General features: G+C 41.7%; 1 protein-coding gene across 3 annotated transcripts in view; it reads left to right on the top strand.

Moving 5' to 3' along the window:
- The window catches only part of INO80D (INO80 complex subunit D), a 38,296-nt gene extending 25,558 nt beyond the window's left edge, over positions 1-12,738 (top strand). For 2 of the 3 annotated variants that reach the window (XM_072342400.1, XM_072342402.1), the window contains exons 7-11: positions 880-989; positions 2,687-2,820; positions 3,865-4,082; positions 4,367-4,524; positions 5,473-6,726. In XM_072342400.1, the coding sequence (XP_072198501.1) occupies positions 880-989; positions 2,687-2,820; positions 3,865-4,082; positions 4,367-4,524; positions 5,473-6,641 (1,789 nt within the window). In that variant the 3' untranslated portion in view covers positions 6,642-6,726. Of the gene's footprint in view, positions 1-879; positions 990-2,686; positions 2,821-3,864; positions 4,083-4,366; positions 4,525-5,472; positions 6,727-7,129 lie in introns of those variants that run through there. The other variant, XM_072342401.1, reaches the window with a different exon arrangement.
- Positions 12,739-19,824: the final 7,086 nt, after the last annotated feature.

Raw genomic sequence — 19,824 nt, 5'->3', positions numbered from 1 at the left:
AAGTGCGGTTACTGTTGTAATGGATGAAGGCAAGCAGTCAGCTTTTTGTCAACCTAGAAATCAGCGTGTACAGAGATGAAATTCAGCCCTGGGACCTCCAGCTTTGTCTACGTGAAGGTGACAAATGCCTTGAGAGCAGGCTTAACACCAAGTGAGCTGTGTAGCACTTGTAGTATTCATCCACACTGCTGTCTGGTCGCCTGCTTGCAGCTCAGGCTCAAAGCACCGAGGCTGTGCTGAGGAAGCACAAAGTTCTGGGCACCTGCTGGTGGATTGGGCTGTAGCACGTTGATGAAGGAAAGCTTTTACCCATGTTGAGCACGCTCAGGCTCTCCCACTCCAGAGCTCAGTCCAAGTTTGTCTGAGCACATGCTTGCATGTAAGCTCTGGGGATGCTCGGCATGTTTTGATTTATGAACAGGCTTGAAAATGCACTTGACTGCCCACGTGGGCATACCCAATACTTTGTATTCTGAAAGTTGACTTCATTGTAAGGATCACCTGTGATGACACTCACCTATTGCTGTTCTGGGTTCTGTTGCAGGGTGTAGTAATATTAACATAGTAGCAGCACCAGAGCACCTCTCTTTACAATTAAGGCCCCATCAAATTAACAACAATCCTGTTAATACAGTCATACCTTCACCTTTTATTCAGCCTTTCGTTGACATCTATTCTGTATCCCTGTTTAGAGTGTGGTAGTAGATGTGCACCCATCTGGATCATGACACACACACACACACACATGCACACACACATGCACACACACATGATCTACAGTGTTTCATCCTGCTATGCCACAGTCAGTGGAATGGCTGTGATAAGATAATGCCTGAGGCTGGGTTTTGGACTCCAAACTCTTTTATGCTTTTGTTTCAGCACAAGCCAAGCCAGGCAGAGAGATGCAGAACCAACAACCTGTAGTGGGACTTCGAGGGGAGAACCGTGCACTAACAAGGCCCTTCCATTCACGAGGCATTGTTTTCAGCGTATCCTCTTAACTGTTTGGAAGTGGAAGCTTTCCTGCTTTAGGGCTGTTCATTAGGCTCTTGCATTGACAAAGATGTTGTCACAAAAAAATGAGTGTTTGCTAGTGTCTCCTCAGTTGTGTTGTTGCTTTTAGTTTTTCCTTGTGGGTCTGCAGACAGTGAAGATAAGTGGTTTGTTACTGATATCTCTATCATAGTCACATTGTTTTACTCCTGTAAGCTGTGTCTAGTGGGTACAAGAAATCTGTATGAAAACGATCATATTTCATGGATAAAATGGTACAAACCACGTGACCGTCAACCTCATGGCTTTCATACAGTTCTTGGTAGATTCAAGTAGACTGCCTAACAATGAAAGGTTTACAGAAACAAGGTTTCACATGTAGTTTAGAAAGATGAATTACACGGTGACTGGGAAGGTGAAAATCTGTTATTTTGCATTGTTTAAAGAAACAGAAGAGAGGGAGTCAGAGAGTCCAAATTCTAAATGAGGGAGAGCTCCCAGTGCAGAAAATTTCAAGCAACATTTGAAAAGATGTAAAGAGTTTATGCGTGAAACTCACAGAAAGGAGGGAGCATACTAGATGTGAGGTTTAGTCCTGAACACTATAAACAAGCATATCTCTGACCTGGAATAATTAAGAACTCTGCAGGCTTTGTTTTTGTAGACAAAGACTTGGAGCTTTTGTAGGTGTAATTCCTTTTATTGGAGCGTTTGGTTTTGGTATTTCAAGAGACTACTGTGTCTCTGTACCAATCACTAGCAGATGGCAGCACCTTTTCAGTTGTTTAGGTCGGCTGTGTTTTGGATCTTCCTCGTGATTCAGAATTATATTTTATTTTACTTTAAATTTAAGTGGTTTTGTTTGTGGGTGTATATAGAGTGGTCAAGAATAGTAATTTTTGCATTTCTACCTGTTTTGTTTCCTCTACGCTTTTTTCTCAGTGGAAACCTGAAACAAGCGGTGTGCAGTCCAGATCACCTTCTGCAGGTTTTCCATTCTTCTTTTTCTTGAAGGTAGAATCAAACTGAAAGCTATTCAAGACCAAAGGAGTACTTCTACTGTTGCTGAAAAACCACTCTGAAATACCTGTTTGATTTGCCTTAAGACTAGAAACATTTTCAGTTCTGCAGGGAATTTTTCTGAAGGAAATATCAGTGAGCTTACATTTAGATTTGCTTGACCTTTGTGTCTGATTACACATCTTTTTTCAGAGGAGCAGGAAGGATCTTGAAACTTCTTTGTCTGCACTGTACAGATAAATGCCAAGAATGTGCCTCAAAAGATTGAATTAAGAAATAGTCTTTCTTTAATGTTTTGGTATGGATTGTCATTAGTCAGTAAGGAAATAGTCATGTTGACTACACTGCTTCAACTGGCGCTATTGATCTATTGATTAAGAATCCAGGAAAAGACTTCTTTTTGCTAAGAACTCATTAGCAAAATAGCTGCTTCTATAAAACTATCTCAATATATCATAAAATCATTAGAGATTCTGCATGAATGCACTTTTCACTTTAAAACTTGGGTTTGAGCCTTACCTAGCTTTGAACTTGAATAACAAAGTTAAGATACTCATTAAAAATAGCATCCATGGACACAAAGTTGAAGGCTCTGATCTTTACCAGATGGATAAATCAAAGGGCGTTTCTTCGTCGTTGCCTTGTGTATTATTCCTGATTCAGAAATGTGCAGATATCTTATTGAACCGTTCTCAGCAGCTCTTCTCAAGTTGCACAGCCAAGTTTGCAGATGGTCAACAGTGCTCTGTGCCAGTTTTTGACATTATACATCAGACACCTCTGTGCGAAGAACATGCCAAAAAAATGGTAAGTACAAAGACAAAACTGAAATTATTTCTATGTACTGGGTAAACTCTTGCTTGATAAATAGAGAGTTCACAAACTTAAGAGCTCACTGCCTTTTATTTTCTTAAGAGGGTAAAACATTCCTGGTTAGTGTAACATATGCCGTAGAAATCTTTTAGATGCTTTTGATGATACAATAAATTGCACGTGAGAATATCCTCCCCTCTTGAATTAAGAAATAAAAGAAGTCTTTATTAGAGATCCGGTGGCCATTTTATTTGGACCCGCTCCTGGCCCTTGGATCTGAATGTACTGTGAGTTACAGTACGGACAGAGCACTGCTTCTCAAACAACCTCGCTACACAGCATCCCAGGCATTTTCTAGAGGAAGTGTAGATAGCAATTACAAACATAATGATTTGATTACTTAATTTACCTTTCAGTGACTAAAGAAGTTGTCTTTAATCCCCTTCAGGGATCTTTGCATCCCAGAGGAAAAGCAGTGGCCTACAACACAGTGAGAAAGCACAAATAAAGATGATGTCCTCTACTCTCCCTTTATGCCTTCAGTCTTCCAGAACAAAACTTCTCAGATCATGTGCACATCCACTGCTGTCTTGCCCTTTCTTCAAGGCAGTAGGCATAAAACTGCTGGTTTTGTTTTGTTCTGTTATCGGACTCTGTTGTTTTTTCTTGCTTTTGTTTTTTTGTCCCCCACTCCCTAATAGTTGTGGAATAGTGAGTTTTCTAGGTTAAAATGTGATGGTTTCTGCTACGCAAACAGGTTTGTACGGGTTGTTTTCCATTTTCTCAGCTAGTCTTTATTTTATCTTCCATTATGTACTTCTGCAGCAGGTGAAGTCCTCTGCCATTCCCAGCATGACGGCAACTAAGAATTGAAAAATGTTTGCTTTATTTTGTAAACAGCTTAATGTTTGTGTCTTGCCTGGGTTTAAGTTAGTAGTCTCTCTTGTATTACGTGTGAACACAATGAAGGGAAAGAAAGGCAAGAAAAGTAATATTTGTTCTTTATTTGTTTCTGCTGCTACTGTTTTGTTCCCAAAGGACAACTTCTTGAGGGGGGACACCTCCCGTAAAGTTCAGCACCAGCAGCAGAGGAAACCCAGGAAAAAAACAAAACCACCTGCACTTACCAAAAAACACAAGAAGAAGAGAAGGCGAGGTCCACGCCGGCCCCAGAAACCTATTCCTCCTGCAGTGCCCCAAGGGAACCTCACCATGCCTGCCAGTGTCTCACTGCCAGTAGAGATGCCCCATATACGGTTAGTGGCAGCCTTGCTTCACCCTACTCTCTGCTAATCCTGGATGTTGTAATAAGTACTCTAGAAAAGTGTGATGTTGCTGTGCTATTCGGTGTCTGGAGCAGTAGGATGCTTTGGGGCTAGAAATTGCATCTCCATGTGACTGTTGGGAAAAGAAACCAACAGAACTTAGATCTGAGCAAATAAAAAATTTGATGGATAAAATGTGGGGAAATGTCCGTTCATAGTTATTGTCTGGAGGAATTGAAGCTGAACACCAAGGACTCATGGTTCTTTCTGTCCAGGAGCCCCTCCACCCCAGAGCTGAGTGCCGATGAGCTGCCTGATGATATCGCCAATGAAATCACAGACATTCCACATGACTTGGAATTGAATCAGGAGGACTTCTCTGATGTCCTGCCACGGCTGCCCGATGACTTGCAAGATTTTGATTTCTTTGAAGGTATCGTTTCATTTTATTCTATGCTAGCGTGAGCACAGTCAGTGGATTGAAGAAACAGGTATTTCTGAAGCACGCGTTTTGAGGGGCTGCTTGATTTCCCAGAGAGGCAGTAGCTTCTAGACAAGGGAGAATATGTCTGCCCTATTGTTTGTGAGCTCTGAAGTAAAACAGCCTTTGAGAAGGCTGGTGTGTGTAGTTGAATGCTTGCTCTTATAATTACTGCTCTGTGTAAATCCTAATTGGTTTAGCTTTTTAATAATTCATTTTGCATTTTTATTGCCTGTCAGCATTGCAGTTTAATCAAGCATATTCTTAGTAATGACATCTTTCTGCCATTGAGTGGGGCTGAAATCACGTTCAGTGTTGGCCTTTGATGAAAGGAGAAGAGAGTGAAAATAAGTCCTTTAAATACGTTTTTGAAACTAGCTTTTGATCAGCCTGAATTTCTGAATTCTGAAGCTCGGTAACTATCACAGGTAACAAAGAAATAAGAACAGCTCGGAGTTGGAGCATGTGATTTCTTTGCTCATTTTCTGAGCAGATATGGTATCAGCGTATGTGCTTTAGTAGAAATTAGCCTAAATTGTACTGTGTACATTTTTAGGCTGTAATGCCTTAAGCAGAAAGGAATTTGTAGACAGTTTGTGTTACTGCAGCATTCATGAAAATCTTGCTTAAGCATTTTTGCTTTAAATCCAGTGAGAGTGTGGGGCACCTTGAACAACAAGCTGAAGGGGAGGAAAGAAGAAGGAATTCCACAGGAGAGGAAGGCTTTTAGTTTCTAGTTTTTCTTACATTGCTTACGTAGTCAACGCTGGTGAAGGAAGCATTCTCTGTACCACAAGCCATTCTGGAAACTTACATACTGTGGTTTTGTACCCCTGCATTCTTAGATTGCCGGGACTGCCTGAGATGGATGCTTAACTTCTGATGTCTCTGTTTCTGCAGGTAAAAACGGAGATCTCCTTCCTACAACAGAAGAGGCTGAAGAACTGGAACGGGCTCTACAGGCTGTAACTTCTCTCGAGTGCCTGAGTACCATTGGAGTACTTACACAGACAGATGGTGTGCCAGTTCAGGAGCTGTCAGATAGAGGGATAGGGGTGTTCTCTACAGGTGCTGGAGCTCCAGGAATGCAGTCCTTGAGTCGAGAGGTTAACACGGATCTGGGGGAACTGTTGAATGGGCGTATAGTACATGATAATTTCTCCGGTCTGGAGCTGGATGAGAACTTGCTCCGCTCTGCTACCTTGTCCAACCCACCTACGCCCCTGGCAGGGCAGATCCAGGGGCAATTCTCAGCCCCAGCCAACGTCGGCCTTACTTCTGCCACTCTGATAAGCCAGAGTGGCCTTGGGGAGAGAGCCTTCCCGGGACAGTTTCATGGACTTCACGATGGCAGCCATGCCTCCCAGAGGCCCCACCCTGCCCAGCTGCTGAGCAAGGCAGATGACCTGATCACCTCACGACAGCAATACAGCAGTGACCATTCACACTCCTCACCCCATGGAAGCCATTATGATAGTGAGCATGTGCCGTCTCCCTACAGTGACCATATCACATCCCCTCACACCGCGTCCTTTTCTGGTGATAACCTGGCAGCTACCTTCTCAGCAGAGATGCCCATGATGGCACAGCACTTGCTCCCGACTCCGCTGGATGTGCCACTTAGCGGGGTGGTCAACCCCAGAACTCACTGGGGAAACCTTCCTGTCAATCTTGGGGACCCCTCTCCGTTTAGCAACCTTCTTGGTGCAGATGGACATCTCCTGTCCACCTCCCTCTCCACACCACCTACCACCTCGCACTCAGAGACCACACAGCCTGCCTTCGCCACTGTGACCCCCAACAGCTCCAGCGTGCTTCCGGGGTTGCCGCAGACCAGTTTTAGTGGCATGGGTCCTGCCTCTGCTGAACTCATGGCCTCCACCTCCCCTAAACAACAGCTCCCTCAGTTCAGCGCAGCCTTCGGGCACCAGCTGAGCTCCCACAGTGGCATCCCCAAGGACCTGCAGCCCAGCCACAGCTCCATAGCTCCTCCCACGGGCTTCGCAGTGACCGGTGCCACCGCTACCAGTACCAATAACGCATCTGCGCCCTTCACCACCTCCAACTGAGCTTGTCTGCCTGGCTCTGTGCAGGTAGATGGGGGACCTGTGTTTTCTATCTTTCTTTTCTTACTTTATTTTTTTTTTTCTGTCCTCTCTTCCCCCCCCCTCCTTTTTTTTTTTTTTTTTTTTTAAAAATTATTATTTTTTTTCTTATGAGGGGGTTAAAAAGAAAACCCCAGCTTCAGTACTGACCAGGGTTAACCCTCTGTGAACCTTGCTGTAGCGTTCACATGTGCTTGTTACGCACCGGTGCTCATTTAGTGCAGGCAGGTTCACTGTTCCCCAGTAATTCCTTAAGGATACAGCACAGTTACTGGATGTAATTGATCTTAGCAGTAAGACCTAGCAATGGGAAGATACCTCAGATTACGGATGCATATTACTGTTTCCTAGAGTTTGGATCAGTGCTTGCCATCCCATTAGCATCTGGTAGAAAGTTTTCCAGTGGGCAGAAGTCTTTATTATTATTATTATTATTTTTTATTTTCCCAAAGGTAGCATCTGGCATTGAAAACTTGGCTGCGCACATTGAATTGAGAATAGTGCACTGAAGTCCTAAAACAAGACCGTGGTTCAAGAATAAGTTTGACAGCTTGTTAAGATAGTGTCTTGACCTCCTCTGTGTGCGTGTGCGTGTTTGGGGTGCGGGGAGCAGCGGTTCTTTTTCTGCTTTTGGTGAAGAAGTAGAAAAAGTGGGAGTTGTCCCCTTTTGGATCTGGTCACTGTTCTTACTGCATGCTGACTTTTATTTTGATGATGATGATTTTTAATTCATTGAGCAGCAAGGGGAACAATTGACCGGTTGCCCATGAAGGCTGATGCAAAGTTAGCTCAGAGGAAAAAAAAAAAACAACAATAAAAACAACTAAAAAACCAAAACACAATCAGAAACATTAAAATAAAATAATGGTGTAGTGAAGATTCCTGTGCAAAAATTCCCTCCCTTGCAGAATTACTGTGGCCTTGTAACATTGATGATTTGCCTTTTCAAGTGTGGCTTTGTCCCAGACTCCTTGCCTGACAGGCTGACAGATATTTTCCAGCTGAAACTGGAAGAATTCAGTTGGTATTCTGCCCATCCACACAAGTCTAGTTCAGACCCTTTGGTAAGTTCCAAACGAATGCGTTTCTCAAATTGTTTCTGCCTATTGAGACTTTGTTAGCTTTTTTTCCCACCAAGCCATATTGTTTCTGGGTTTCTCATGGGACTCGACGCTCTTAACGTGAAACTGAGTATGTGTAAGGAACTAGCAGGTACCTACCAGCAGTCATGGCTAACCAAAAGAGAAATCACTAAAGCAAAATAGGTAGATAAGAGATCTTTTCCTTTTTTTTTTTTCTTTTCTTTTTTTTTTTTTTTTTTTGGCAGGACAGTTCTGCTTTTACTGCCCACCTGTTGAAGACAGTGTTCAGACTCTTAGGTAGTAATTTCAGTTCTTAAAGAATGGAGTCCATTAGCTTTTGGATGTTTTTATTTTTTATTTTGTTTTTAATCCAAGGGATAACAGCAGCAGAAATCCAGAGGTGTTTACACGTATCTCTTTACTGGAAGGGAAAAAATGAATTTGCTTGTGACTTTATAGGGCTCAGATTTGCTATTATGCTTTGACTGTAAAAGTAACAACTATTTCATTAGCATAACAAGTCTCTACTATCCTTGACTTGTTTCTGAGATGCAAATGAGAGAGAATAGGAAAAAACACATTTCAGTCTCTGACTGTAGAAGAGGGATTTCCTTCCACCTTAGAGTAACACATCCTACCTGCATATATTCTAGTCTAATCCAGGAAACTGAGAACTGAGCACATGTGATAGGGAGGCCTAATAAATTGTTTGAGCAAGGGATCTTTGAACTAAGTTTAGTTTCTATAGGAATTCATTTCGTTAGCAGTCAGGCCTGCGTCGAACTCTGACCCAAACCTCTCCTTTCATCTTGCTAAAGAACACAGTTTAAATGGGAGAGGTCTTGTCTCCTTACTATCATAGCAATCGTACTATCCCCTTCTCTTGAAAGATTTGTCCTCCTTAAACTTAGAGTACGGATGATGTGTATGTCCTTATGAAATTGCAAGTGTACGTGGGTGGAGGAAACTAAAATGATTTTCACGCTTCTGTTGTTATGAAGTCCTTATTTCATACTTGGTTAAATAGATCTTAATAATATAAGCCTAATATTTTTTAAGTGGTGATTTAAATATGTTTGTAACATTTAAATGTTTTTAAATCATGTAAAAAGTTGAATTGAAGCCTATGAAATCCTGCTTGTGATTGTCCTGCTGATTGAGGAATGCCCAGTGGTATTGTGAAATGAGGCAAATCTGACAAGGCATTTATTTATTTTTCTATTAAGTTCCCCACACTTTGTTGAGAAGACAACTGTTTGATTTGCAAATTATTTTCCTTGTGTCCACATACTTTCTTCAATGTGTTTTGGATGACTGGCTGAAAAAGAGTGAAGAACTAGTATACCAAATGGTTAATTCTTTAATCTGCTCGTGTATTTGTGTCATTTTTAAAGGATGTTGATTTCTGTATATTGGTTTCAGGACTTTGGTCTTGAAATGATTATTGTGCCCATCAAACTCTCTGATGAAGCTGCGGCTGTTGCAGAGTTTAATTGTTCCACGTTACATTTCTCTTTCTTAGCAAATGCAGGGTGTGCGGGGGGGAGAGGGACAGAGGGCTGAGTTCTGCTTGCTTAAATTGGCATAAATTTCACAGGAGCGCTTTGGCGTAAGGTCGCTGTGAGTTTGTACTGGTGTAACTCAGAGTGGAATCCAGCTGCTGGTCTGAGTGTTATTTTAGTCAGGGAATTTCAAAAGCTGTCAAGAGTTACGAAGGTTCATAATTCTCGTTTGAAGTCATTGGCCATTATGGATCTGCATTCCTATAAGGCAGCCTAGGACATCAGCTCTTTCACTTAAATTTCAGTTTTGTATATCCCTTGATCTTTTTCAGTGAGCAAACTAAGATTGCAGTAAACTGTACTATTAAAAATGAATTTGTTTGTATACATTGGAAGTAGGAATCCCTCTTTCCTGTCTGGTAGAGTTCTGAAATGGGCCACCATTCTTGCCTTCTCCTGATTCACCTCTTATTTTTTCCACTGCCACCAATACAGCCTGACAAGAACTTAGGAGAACTGTTCTTAAATGTACAGGAGGGGTCGTACCAGTGGGCTTCTACACCTACAGAGCCCATCGAGTTCAGTGGATCGGTGTCTTACTGCTGGGTCTGAGAGATCCCATTGAGAAGCTTGTGCAGCTGAAAACTTGGCATCTCTTCCTCTGGGAAGCACTGCAGGTCTGGATGAGGTAGTCCTTGTGTAATTCCTGAATAGCATCCATGCTCTCTTGCCGAGGTTTTTGAATATCATCTCCTTGTACAGCAATTAGCACTCTAATCACCCTTTCACCAAAGAGTCGGTGTAGCAATTTCAGTCCATCGATTTGAGTTGGTCAATATCTGTCATGCCCTTTACATATGAATAGATGGAATAAAGCTAGTTTAACTTAAAAGTTAATTTCCTTACATAAGATTTGAGATGTAGAGAGTTGAGAAAAGAATTAGATCTAGAATAAAGTACCATTAGGATCATTCTTAGTTAATAGCCGCACCTCAATTATTCTTTTTACAAAAGTGCAAGAATCGACAGAATGACATATAACAGTGTGTGGAGGCTGATGGGAGCAGCCTAATGCTCACCTGGTGTGTAAGGTGTTCTGTTAGACGCAGTTTCACTTAGGAAGATTTTAGGCCAACTTTGAGGGGAGCCATATGCACTTAGATACCTCAAGGCTGATTTATTCTTTGGCCTTGTCATTAACTATGATAGAAGAAGATGCATCTGTGATGCAAAAGGATAGGAACGATGCCATTTTTTGTCCCCTCCAGCCTTCCACTTCCTCCAGGTTTTTGCTTAGTTCTCTTCTTGTTGGTAGCTGGCTTCTTTGTGTCTTTGGACATAAAGGTTAGTGAAACAGTTACATTAATAATACTGAGAGGTAGCACAGATGTGGGTCTGTCTCATGCGCTACAGTCTGCAACAGCTAGATGTCCCTCTTCTTTCAGCAGGTTAGTGATTGAGTATTCACAGTTCTTGTTTGAAAACGTTTGAATGCCTTGAGAAGCTTATAACCCGTTATGCAAAAATCAGAGATGGTGTTGGAAATACAAATGTAAGGGAATAAATGATAACGTTCAGTTAGAGGCACTGTTTTGATGTAACCACATCTAAATACAGTCTAGGGTTGAATTGGCTTGCCAGGGAAGACGGGTCTCAAGGAGCAATACCCCGTAGTGGTGTCTTCACTGAGAAGTTGTCCCTAGTGATTATGTACTTGTGCTGCTTGTCCACATCTGAAACTCCAGCTCCTCCACGGTGCTGTAGCAGCATGGCTGTTGCATTTCCCTGTAGACTCCAGCAGAACCTGCTCCCCGGTGCAGAATATTTCAAGTCATGGAGGGCAGGGACCATAGCAAGGGGAGTTTTCAGCAGGCAAACAGTAGGCAACTTACCTTTGGTGATCATTCTGCAGTGAGACATTGTGCGGGTGTCTGGGCAGCTTTCCTGATGGGATGTTTCTTTTTGCCTTTGAATTTTTGCCGTGACATGTAAAGTAGTCTCCTATGCAGACCGACTGTGACATCCTCTGGTGGTGGAGATACTAACTGAAGGAGTAGGTTTGGATCTTTTGAGTGATATTTAGCGCAGGGGTGTTGTGGGCTGCTCCTCTTAGCCCTTACCCCTTTATTTCCTTCCTTCTGTGTTCTCCATCATTCTTTCTTTTAGACTCCCATTCTCAGATAGTTCTCCAGTATAGGTAACGCCAACCGTAAGTATTCTGTGGCTTGGTCCTGAGCAAATGGGGCTGTGAAACACAAAGGAGGAGAGATTCCTGCATTTCATAGCATACATCTGGGGTGCTAGAATGACAGTGTACTAGACATAAAATATTTCTCAGTTCAGTGAGTAAGGTTTCACAGCACAGAGAGATGATGGGCTGGATGCTGAGGAGCGCACACATCAGCAGTGAATGTGTAGGCTTTTAGTGAGCATCTGCCTTCTCACAGATTTTTCTTGTTTTGAGAAGCGCATCAGTAGATAATCACAAAGGTCTTAGATTATTCTCTTTAAAAGCTGCATGAAGAAACCCAGCTAAAAGGAAAGATGGTTGGGGGAAAAATTGACATTTGAATTTACTAAGCTTAAATTCAAACTTCCAGTGATGCCTTGTCTGTGAGAGAAGGAGGAATTGCAGAACATTATGTCTTGAAACAATTTGCTCACCTGTATCTTCAGCCATTTAAACCCAAACCAAAAAATTACTCAGTTCTGGGGACTTTTCCTTTGCTGTTCTGCTACTTGTCTCCTGGTTGTTGGGTTCTTGGTATTCCCCTGTTGTATTCTGCTTCCTCACACTTGTTCTCTGGCCCCCGTGGAACAGAGTGGTAGTGGAGTGTGAAAGAAGTCAGTGGGCTTGGCTGTAGGTGGACATCAGTAGAGAAGGCTTTCCAGCTTCTTCCAAGTGCTGTCACCTTTTCAGTCTTCCCTGGCTCACAGAATTTAGTTCGGAAGACAAGAGGTTGAAATTCAGGCTTTTGACCCAAAAACTATAAATAGTTGATATGGGAAAAATGCATTTCTCGTGCTCCTTCCCCTCCCTACCCCCCAAGCACACACACAGTGAGATACGCAGAGCACATGCAGGCATTGCACTTGGTCCAGCGGTGCTGATGTTTTATCTGCTTGCTGCCTTTGCCAGCTGGTGCCCACTGAAGTGAGCTCTGGGTAGGGGATGTCCCCAGATATCCTCTGGAAAACTTTAACTTTGGTGCAGATTGCTCTAATGTAGCTGACTGACGTGGCATTTGCTTCTGCTGAGGAGGGGACTGATTTACCCTGTAATGACTCTAAATTGAGTTCCAAACAGCGTAGTTGGTCCCAATGAAAACAGATTCACTCTGAAGTGATGAACAGTTGGGTTCTCATGCAAAGTATCTACGCATCCCACCAGAAGGGGTTGAACCAGTTTCTCTGAACAGTGATTACCTTCACTGTACAGTTTTGGGTATGTCTCAGGGATTCCTTGTGGAAATAAGGGCAGTTAAAAAAAAGAAAAAAGAAAAAAAAAAAACTATTAAAAAAAAGAAAAAAAGAAAAGAAAAAGAAAAAAAAAGTAAAAAAAGAAAAAGTAAATAGTTTTAAAAGTAAATAATAATTTAAGGTAGAGCGTCATCTAAATGAGAGCGCAAGAAAGAGAAATCCGTGTTCCGTTTTCTACTCCACTGTCTGGGTTAGGGACTCTTTTTCTTCTCGGGGCTCTCAAGATCAACATACAGAATCTCTCTCATCACGCTCAGCTTTAAACTTTTTATTTAAAGATACCCTTCCCCAATGAGCTTTCAGAATACTTATTGTAGATTTTATGAGAAATGGTATATTAATTTATGCTATTAACATCACCTCATAAATTATAAGTTTTATACTAAAGCTGTATTGAGTGTAATGAATTATGTTGCATATGTGTTTTTAATAGCTATAAAATTATATACAAGCTTTTTTGGGAAGACAAACTAGTGAAGCACCTTTTTACACTGGATTTTGCCGTGTCAAGGTGTACAGCTATTCTTTGCTACCTTGCAGATATCTATATCTATATATAGATATATATATATAATTAAAATAAAATGGTATCCTGTATCAACAAAGCATAGGACTCTTTTTAACCCTTATACTACCGTTCCTATATCTCTTTTTAAATTTTATTTTGAGTGTTACATTCTGCAATAATTTATCTGTGGTTTGTACCTTTGATTAGACATTTAGTTACAGGGTAAATAGGTCAAATTAAAAACTCCAACTACTGTAGCTGGAAGTTGTGAACCGAGTTTGAAGACTTTCTCTTTTTTTCCTTAATGTATTTATTTCCAGTTAGCTCTGTGAGTTGGAATTTGAAAAGTCAGAACATTAGAAATCTCAGTGTCTTATTCAGGAATTTCCCCCCTCCTTTCCTCACAAAGGAGTTCCCACTGTGACTTATAAATAGAATTAGACTGCTTGTGTGCATGTATGTATGATATATACACACAACAAATATGCATTGGGGGGGACGTATGTGCGATACGAATGTGTATATTGTATGTAGGTCATAGTTTTGTAAAGAGAAAAGTAGTCGAGAGGTGATGGAATGTATTGTAGAAATGTGATTATTTAGTAGGGGGTTCCTATGTCCTCATTGTTGTATAAATAACTCAAACTCTCTACTATATAATCTTCTGTTATAAGGCTAATTCTGATATCATGTCAATTTTACTGTTTTTTAAATAACTTTCAGTGAGCCCTGTTTAAAATGTCATGAAAATACCAAGCTCCCAAAGACAGCCTTTACATAAAATACATGGAGGAGGAGGAGGGATGGGAGAATTGAGTGATATTTCTCAGGAGGGTTTGAATTGGGGAGTTCTGTATTTGGTGGGATGGTGAGACAGAGGGATCGTGTCTTTTTTGCAAATTAATATCTGAATCTCCCTACGGTCTGACGTGGAAAATGCAGTTAAGCGGTTGTACTCGGTTTTCAGATCAGGTTGTAAGGGGCACTGGTTGACGACCGATCTCTGTTCTGTAAGAAGCTCTTGTCTTCAAAGCGGATTCTTTTCTTCCCTGAAGGTCTTCGTGTGTATTGATTTTACTCCAGAACTGCTGTTTTGGGATTGCAAAGCAAAATACACTTTCAGGCCAGGGAATTCCACTTTTGAGTTCTGTAATTTGGTTTTGGCCTTTTAGCTTTTTTCATAATTGGAGAAGGAACATTTCTTCGAGAGTTCTCACTTGAAAGGGTGAGGGATCAGAAACACTCTTACGTTTTTGCTCACACTTCATACAGTGCATCAGTTACAACATTTAGGCTGGAGAAAAGTAAAACCTACTTGTCCGTGCAGTTTCACTTTTAGTGATGCTGATCCCAGTGGCTTTAACGATCTGTTTAGATGAACAGAGCTTCCAATATTGCACAGACATTTTAATTTTGATTTTTTTATATATCTATATATATTTTAAAGCAGTTGCAAATCAAACCTTGAGGTTTTTGTATGTTCCCTTCCCGCTCAGTATGTCCATGCCCCAGTGCATTTCCTTTCTCACGCATCTGCATGTACGAGTGAACAAGACAGGGAGGTGGATGTTTTCAGAGGCCTTTCCTTCTCATTGTTTGGTGGAAATGGGAGCTAGCAGCGTAAATCTGTATGCCTTTTGGGGGAAAATAGACCTGCTTTTGTGTGTACCTGTACAGGAGAGATATCTGTATATGAAATGTTGGTAGCACTTTGCTGAATGTGCTCTTGACCTCATGATGCACGATAAATAGGTATGAACGCAATCTATCTATCTGTATTTATATATACAGATGTATAGATGGAATAGCATACATAGGATCACACACGTGCATTAATTGTAACATGGACAAGTGTGTGAGCTGAAAGAAAGACTGACCATAACCTTTGTGTAACAGGTAAGCACATGGTGCCAAACAAGGTAGTCTTAGTCTATCTGAGGGATCTGATCGGTGTCAATACTTGGTCTGATCTTGGTCACCACTGATTTTTGTTACCTCAGCCTTTGAAGCAGAATTTCCTTGGTACATTTTTGCTTCTGTGTATATTAATACTCAGTGAGGCCTCTTGCAATGCCAACCTCTTTTGCTTTGCTGCTCCATTACCTCCATTCCAGCTCCTCCCTGTCCCAGTATCTCTGAAGCTTATCTTGCTATAGAAGTAAGCAGCTCCGATGGCCCAGTCCAGCTCTTCCTATGCATTAGATAAATTGTCTGGGTGACTGCAGTGGCAGCCGAATTGGGCCATGATTCGCTTGCTTGACCCCAGGTGGATTTTTCCAGTTACTCAATTGCATTTGACCATGACTGTGATTGATTTGCAGATGAACGCTAACTTCTCTTAGAAGCTGATGCAAAGTTACCTAGCATATTAAAAGGTTAACCCAGCACCGCTATTCAGAGGTAAATACTCAAAATGAGAAAAGCAAGCCCACATCTTAATTTTCAGCCCCAGGGAGAAATAGGGAGCTCAGTGTGCCTTTCCCATAAGGAGAGCAGTGAGCAGAAGGCAGCCTTGTGCTCGGTTCTGAGCAGTGCTGTTGTCAAACATATCAAGAGAAACACAGCTCGTTAGCTTTACCAATAAACAGATTTTAAAGTGAGCTGCAGAGTTGACCATTAGCGTGCAAGTACTTTGCATCTCGTTGTGCATTGAATGATTTTGCTTATGCAAGTAAATTGTGTTTCTAAGTATTTTATTTTGCTTTCTGGCTAACTGAAGTTCCCCTGTCCTTTTAGCAGAAAGCAGCTGTCAGAAACCTGCTCAGTCACACGTAAGCACTGCTGACTTTCATGGCTTGCTTACCTGTGCTTTCAGTGGAGAGCGCAGCTCCATTCTGCCACCAGGCCTTACTGCAGTCCACATTTTTAGTCTGGGTATGGCACTGTTTTTCTTGGCCACAGTTCAGCCGTGGAATTTTGTCTTCCTTGCATTTCTATAAGGAAAAGGTAACTGATGTACTGCTCCATCTGAGCTTTCATGCAGTCGCACGTGACAGTTTCTATAATACATATGTTTGGGCGTGTGTATGGGTACGGTTGTGCACTGTGTGTATAATACTTATATGCACACACAGATGACCCTATTTCACTTTATGTATGTGGAGAACATACTTGTTGGTCCTCTCCTGGTATATACTCATGCATTCGTAGATCAAATATGTATATAGAGTGTAGATGTCCTGCATATACATGTGTATATGTCACAAACCTTGGATGGCATTTCTTTAAACGTTTTGCAAATCGCTGCCCCTTATGAGATATTTTCTATGAAGCTGCATTATATAGAAGAAACGGGGAAATGCGTTATCAAAGTTTTATTTTAAAAAGGAGACTCTTGAATTACCTAAGGTCATTTGTAATTCTCTTCTGAATTTTTACTAGAAGGTTTGTTATTAAAAAAAGAAAAAGAAAAAAGGAAAAAAAAAAAAAAAACAAAAAAACCCACAAACCACCAAAAAACTACCACCACCACCAAAACAACAAGCAGACCTTTCTGCCACCATCACTTTTAGGATGGAAAGAAAGAACTGGAAGTGCAAGTTCCGAAGTGTTTATTTCCTTGTGAGGCATATTGTAATCGTGTTCTGCCCACCTCTCCTCTCTGAATAGCATTAATGATTCGTGGTTTCTTTTACACAGCTTCCCCCATTATTTTACCTTCTTCAGTCATTGTTCACCTCCTACTTTTGGTGGTGCTGATGGCACTGAGGAGATCTCGTGCTCGTCTGCCCTTTCCAGGAATAATTCTGGTGCATCACTATCGTGTATCACGTTAACATACTTGAGGAGGATGGATGTTTTTTATGAAGGTGTTTGTAACAAGTCTTTATCTTACTTAATGTGAGAAGCCTTTGCTGGGGCCTATTGTTTCTTTCCAAAGAATTTTGCTTTTTTTCATCATCATTCATTAGTTCCCTTCTTGTTTGATGCCTGAGGTTTTGGGGTTTGGGTTGTATTACTGTGGGGCTTGGTTGGGGTTTTTTGGTTTGTTTTTTTTTTGCTTTGTTTTTAAATTCCCCCAAAACGTTTATCTGCAAGTGGAGCAAAGCAGGCATCAGCGTCATCCAATATCATCTTTGCAAGTAAGAGTAAATATCTGCGTCTGGGGTTTAATAAAACAGAAGGTGGCAAATGGACCATCTGAAGTGCTTTAGAGGGAAAGGTCACTCTTTTCAAGGCTGTCTCAGAGAAGTTTGTGTTTGGTGTCATTTTAAAGGCGGCGTGATCGCATTGATATCAGAAGCAGCCTTCTAACAAAGAGCCTCGTACAGCTGTTTGGCCACTCGAGTTTAAAGCATAAAGTTGCAGTGGGAAAGCACAGGTGAGGCAGTGTATTTGAACCAGTGAATTGTAGCTTGCAAACGTAACTGATTTTGAAGTAACTGCATGGTAGCAAGGATTAGCAGTCTCTTACACCCCTTCCTTGTTCCCTTTCATCCCCAACATGTATTCAGCCTACCACACATTGGGAAAAACGACAGCTTGCTACAGCGAAGCTGAATCCAATAGTGACTGCTTAAAGGGAACATACAAACTCACACTGCTGCGTCCTGTACCGCGCTGACAGGCACAGAAAGCCCCGTCTGCTTCTGCAGATGTGCCGCTTTGGGCAGAGCGGAACCTGGGGATGCCCAAGGAGAGCAGTCGCAGTGCCAGCAGCTCCCAGCGCGGTTCTGACAGTGTTCCAGGGCAGGTAGGAATGCTCCTGTTTGTACTTCCCTTTAAATAGGATCAGTTGACTCACATGTTCCTCATACTTCTCAATGAATGTACTGTATTACCATTAAAAAAAAAAAAAAAAAAAAAAAAAAAAGAAAAAAAAATCAATGAAAATGATGATAGATTGGTCTCCTTTTGTTATCTGGTCCTTGTTTAATTTGTTTAAGGGTTTTTGTATACAAAAGTTTACATTTTTATGTATATTTTTCTTGTGTAAAAACTGATGTAATATGTGTATAAAACACTGTATGTATTATCTGTATATAGTGTGACAAAATGATTTTCTTTCTTTCTTTTGGATGTATTAATAAATCTTGCTGTGAAGTAGTTGTGTTTTCTATGGTGAAACCCTCTTCTCTGTGCCATTTCCTAACTCTGAGCTGTACGCGTAGTGCTCGCACCGAAATCTAATCTAATCCATCAGGTGTTTTGTTCTTTCCCTCCCCTCCAGTGTATCCTAAGCACAACTGTCCATCATTCGGGTAGCTGTACAGTCTGGTTATGCTCTGGTTTATTCTATATTGCTTTTTAATAACATTAGCTAATTAGTTTTGCAAACAAACTGAGGTTTTCAGTCTCACTCCTGATTCTAATTGTAGTGCTTTCTAGCTCTAGATTACTAGCCCAGGGAGCAGATCCTTTTCATCTTGTTTACTGTCATGGTTTGCACGGCTGTGCTTGAAATACGATCTAAGGGGTTGCATTGGAACCATTAGGTCGTGGTCTGAGCCAGTGATTGAACACCTGGTGGAGGGTGTGATTGGAAGGGGTGGGCCCTGGGGCTCCCTCTCCTTGATCTCATTCAAAGGCTGGTGGCTGAAGAGGAGGAGTCTATACTTGGAGATGGTCTTCTTTGAGAGTTTCCAGTGAACCCGGATCTTCAGAAAGGGTAAGCTATTTGGTCTTTGTTACTGGACTGTGGCTGATAGCTTTTTTTTGGGTGACCTGAAAACTGATTGAAGGCAAATATATCTGCTGCCACCTATCCTTATAGGGGTGTGTGATGGAATTTTGTCTTTTGTATTGTTATGCTTTCTGAAACTTTAAAGCATGCGTATCTGCTTCATCCCTGGAGCTGCTAAGTTGCAGATTGGCGTGGATGGTGCCTCTGGATCTGGCTCAGTCCTGGGATTAAGCTGGGCCGCACGTAGAACTGTGTTTCAGGTAGGACTCTGTGCTAGGGAAAGCCCTGGCTTCTGCAATGGAGCTGAGGTTGGCCCTGGCTTGTACTGACTTTTCAGTGTAAGATCTGCTCTTCAGGTTTGGCTTTTCCATAGCAGTGTGAAGAATGCTGTTTAACCAGAACTGTGCCTTGGGCACTCTACAATAAGTAAGTGGTTGCTTCATCTTCCTTTTGGTATTTGTTTTGTGAAGGGTTCTCTTTTCTGACTTGAGGTTTTGTGGTTCTGCTGACGTCTGCTTTGCTGGTTTCCTTCCCCAGTGCATTTGAACTTGCCTTTTGTAAGGGAGAAATAGTTGTGCTTATTTGAGACTGTGCTCCAGGTTGTGCTTTTCATAGGCAGTCTCCTTTAATGCTGCCCTGATCATTGGAGTAACTATCAACAGAGACTGATGAGAAGGGGATTCGGTAATTTGACTTCTTAATGAACAGCAGCACCGCTATTTGAGACAGCGTAATTAGGGCTGCATTTTGCAGTGCCTGATTATAATTCAGGCTGAGGGATAAGTGGTGACAGTGAATGATACTTCCTCCCATGCTAACGCACACTGCGAGCATCTCAGCAAAGATGAACCTGGTGTGTGCTGTAATATCTTACCTTTAGGGAGATGGGAGCGGCCCTTGAGAAGACAGCAGAATGGCAAGAGGTGGAAGAATTGATTCTTACGGTATAAGT

The sequence above is a fragment of the Excalfactoria chinensis genome, chromosome 7, assembly GCF_039878825.1.
Source record: "Excalfactoria chinensis isolate bCotChi1 chromosome 7, bCotChi1.hap2, whole genome shotgun sequence".
NCBI lineage: Eukaryota > Metazoa > Chordata > Aves > Galliformes > Phasianidae > Excalfactoria > Excalfactoria chinensis.
The sequence above is the reverse complement of the archived record's forward strand: the minus strand, read 5'-3'. Positions and strand labels throughout refer to the sequence as shown.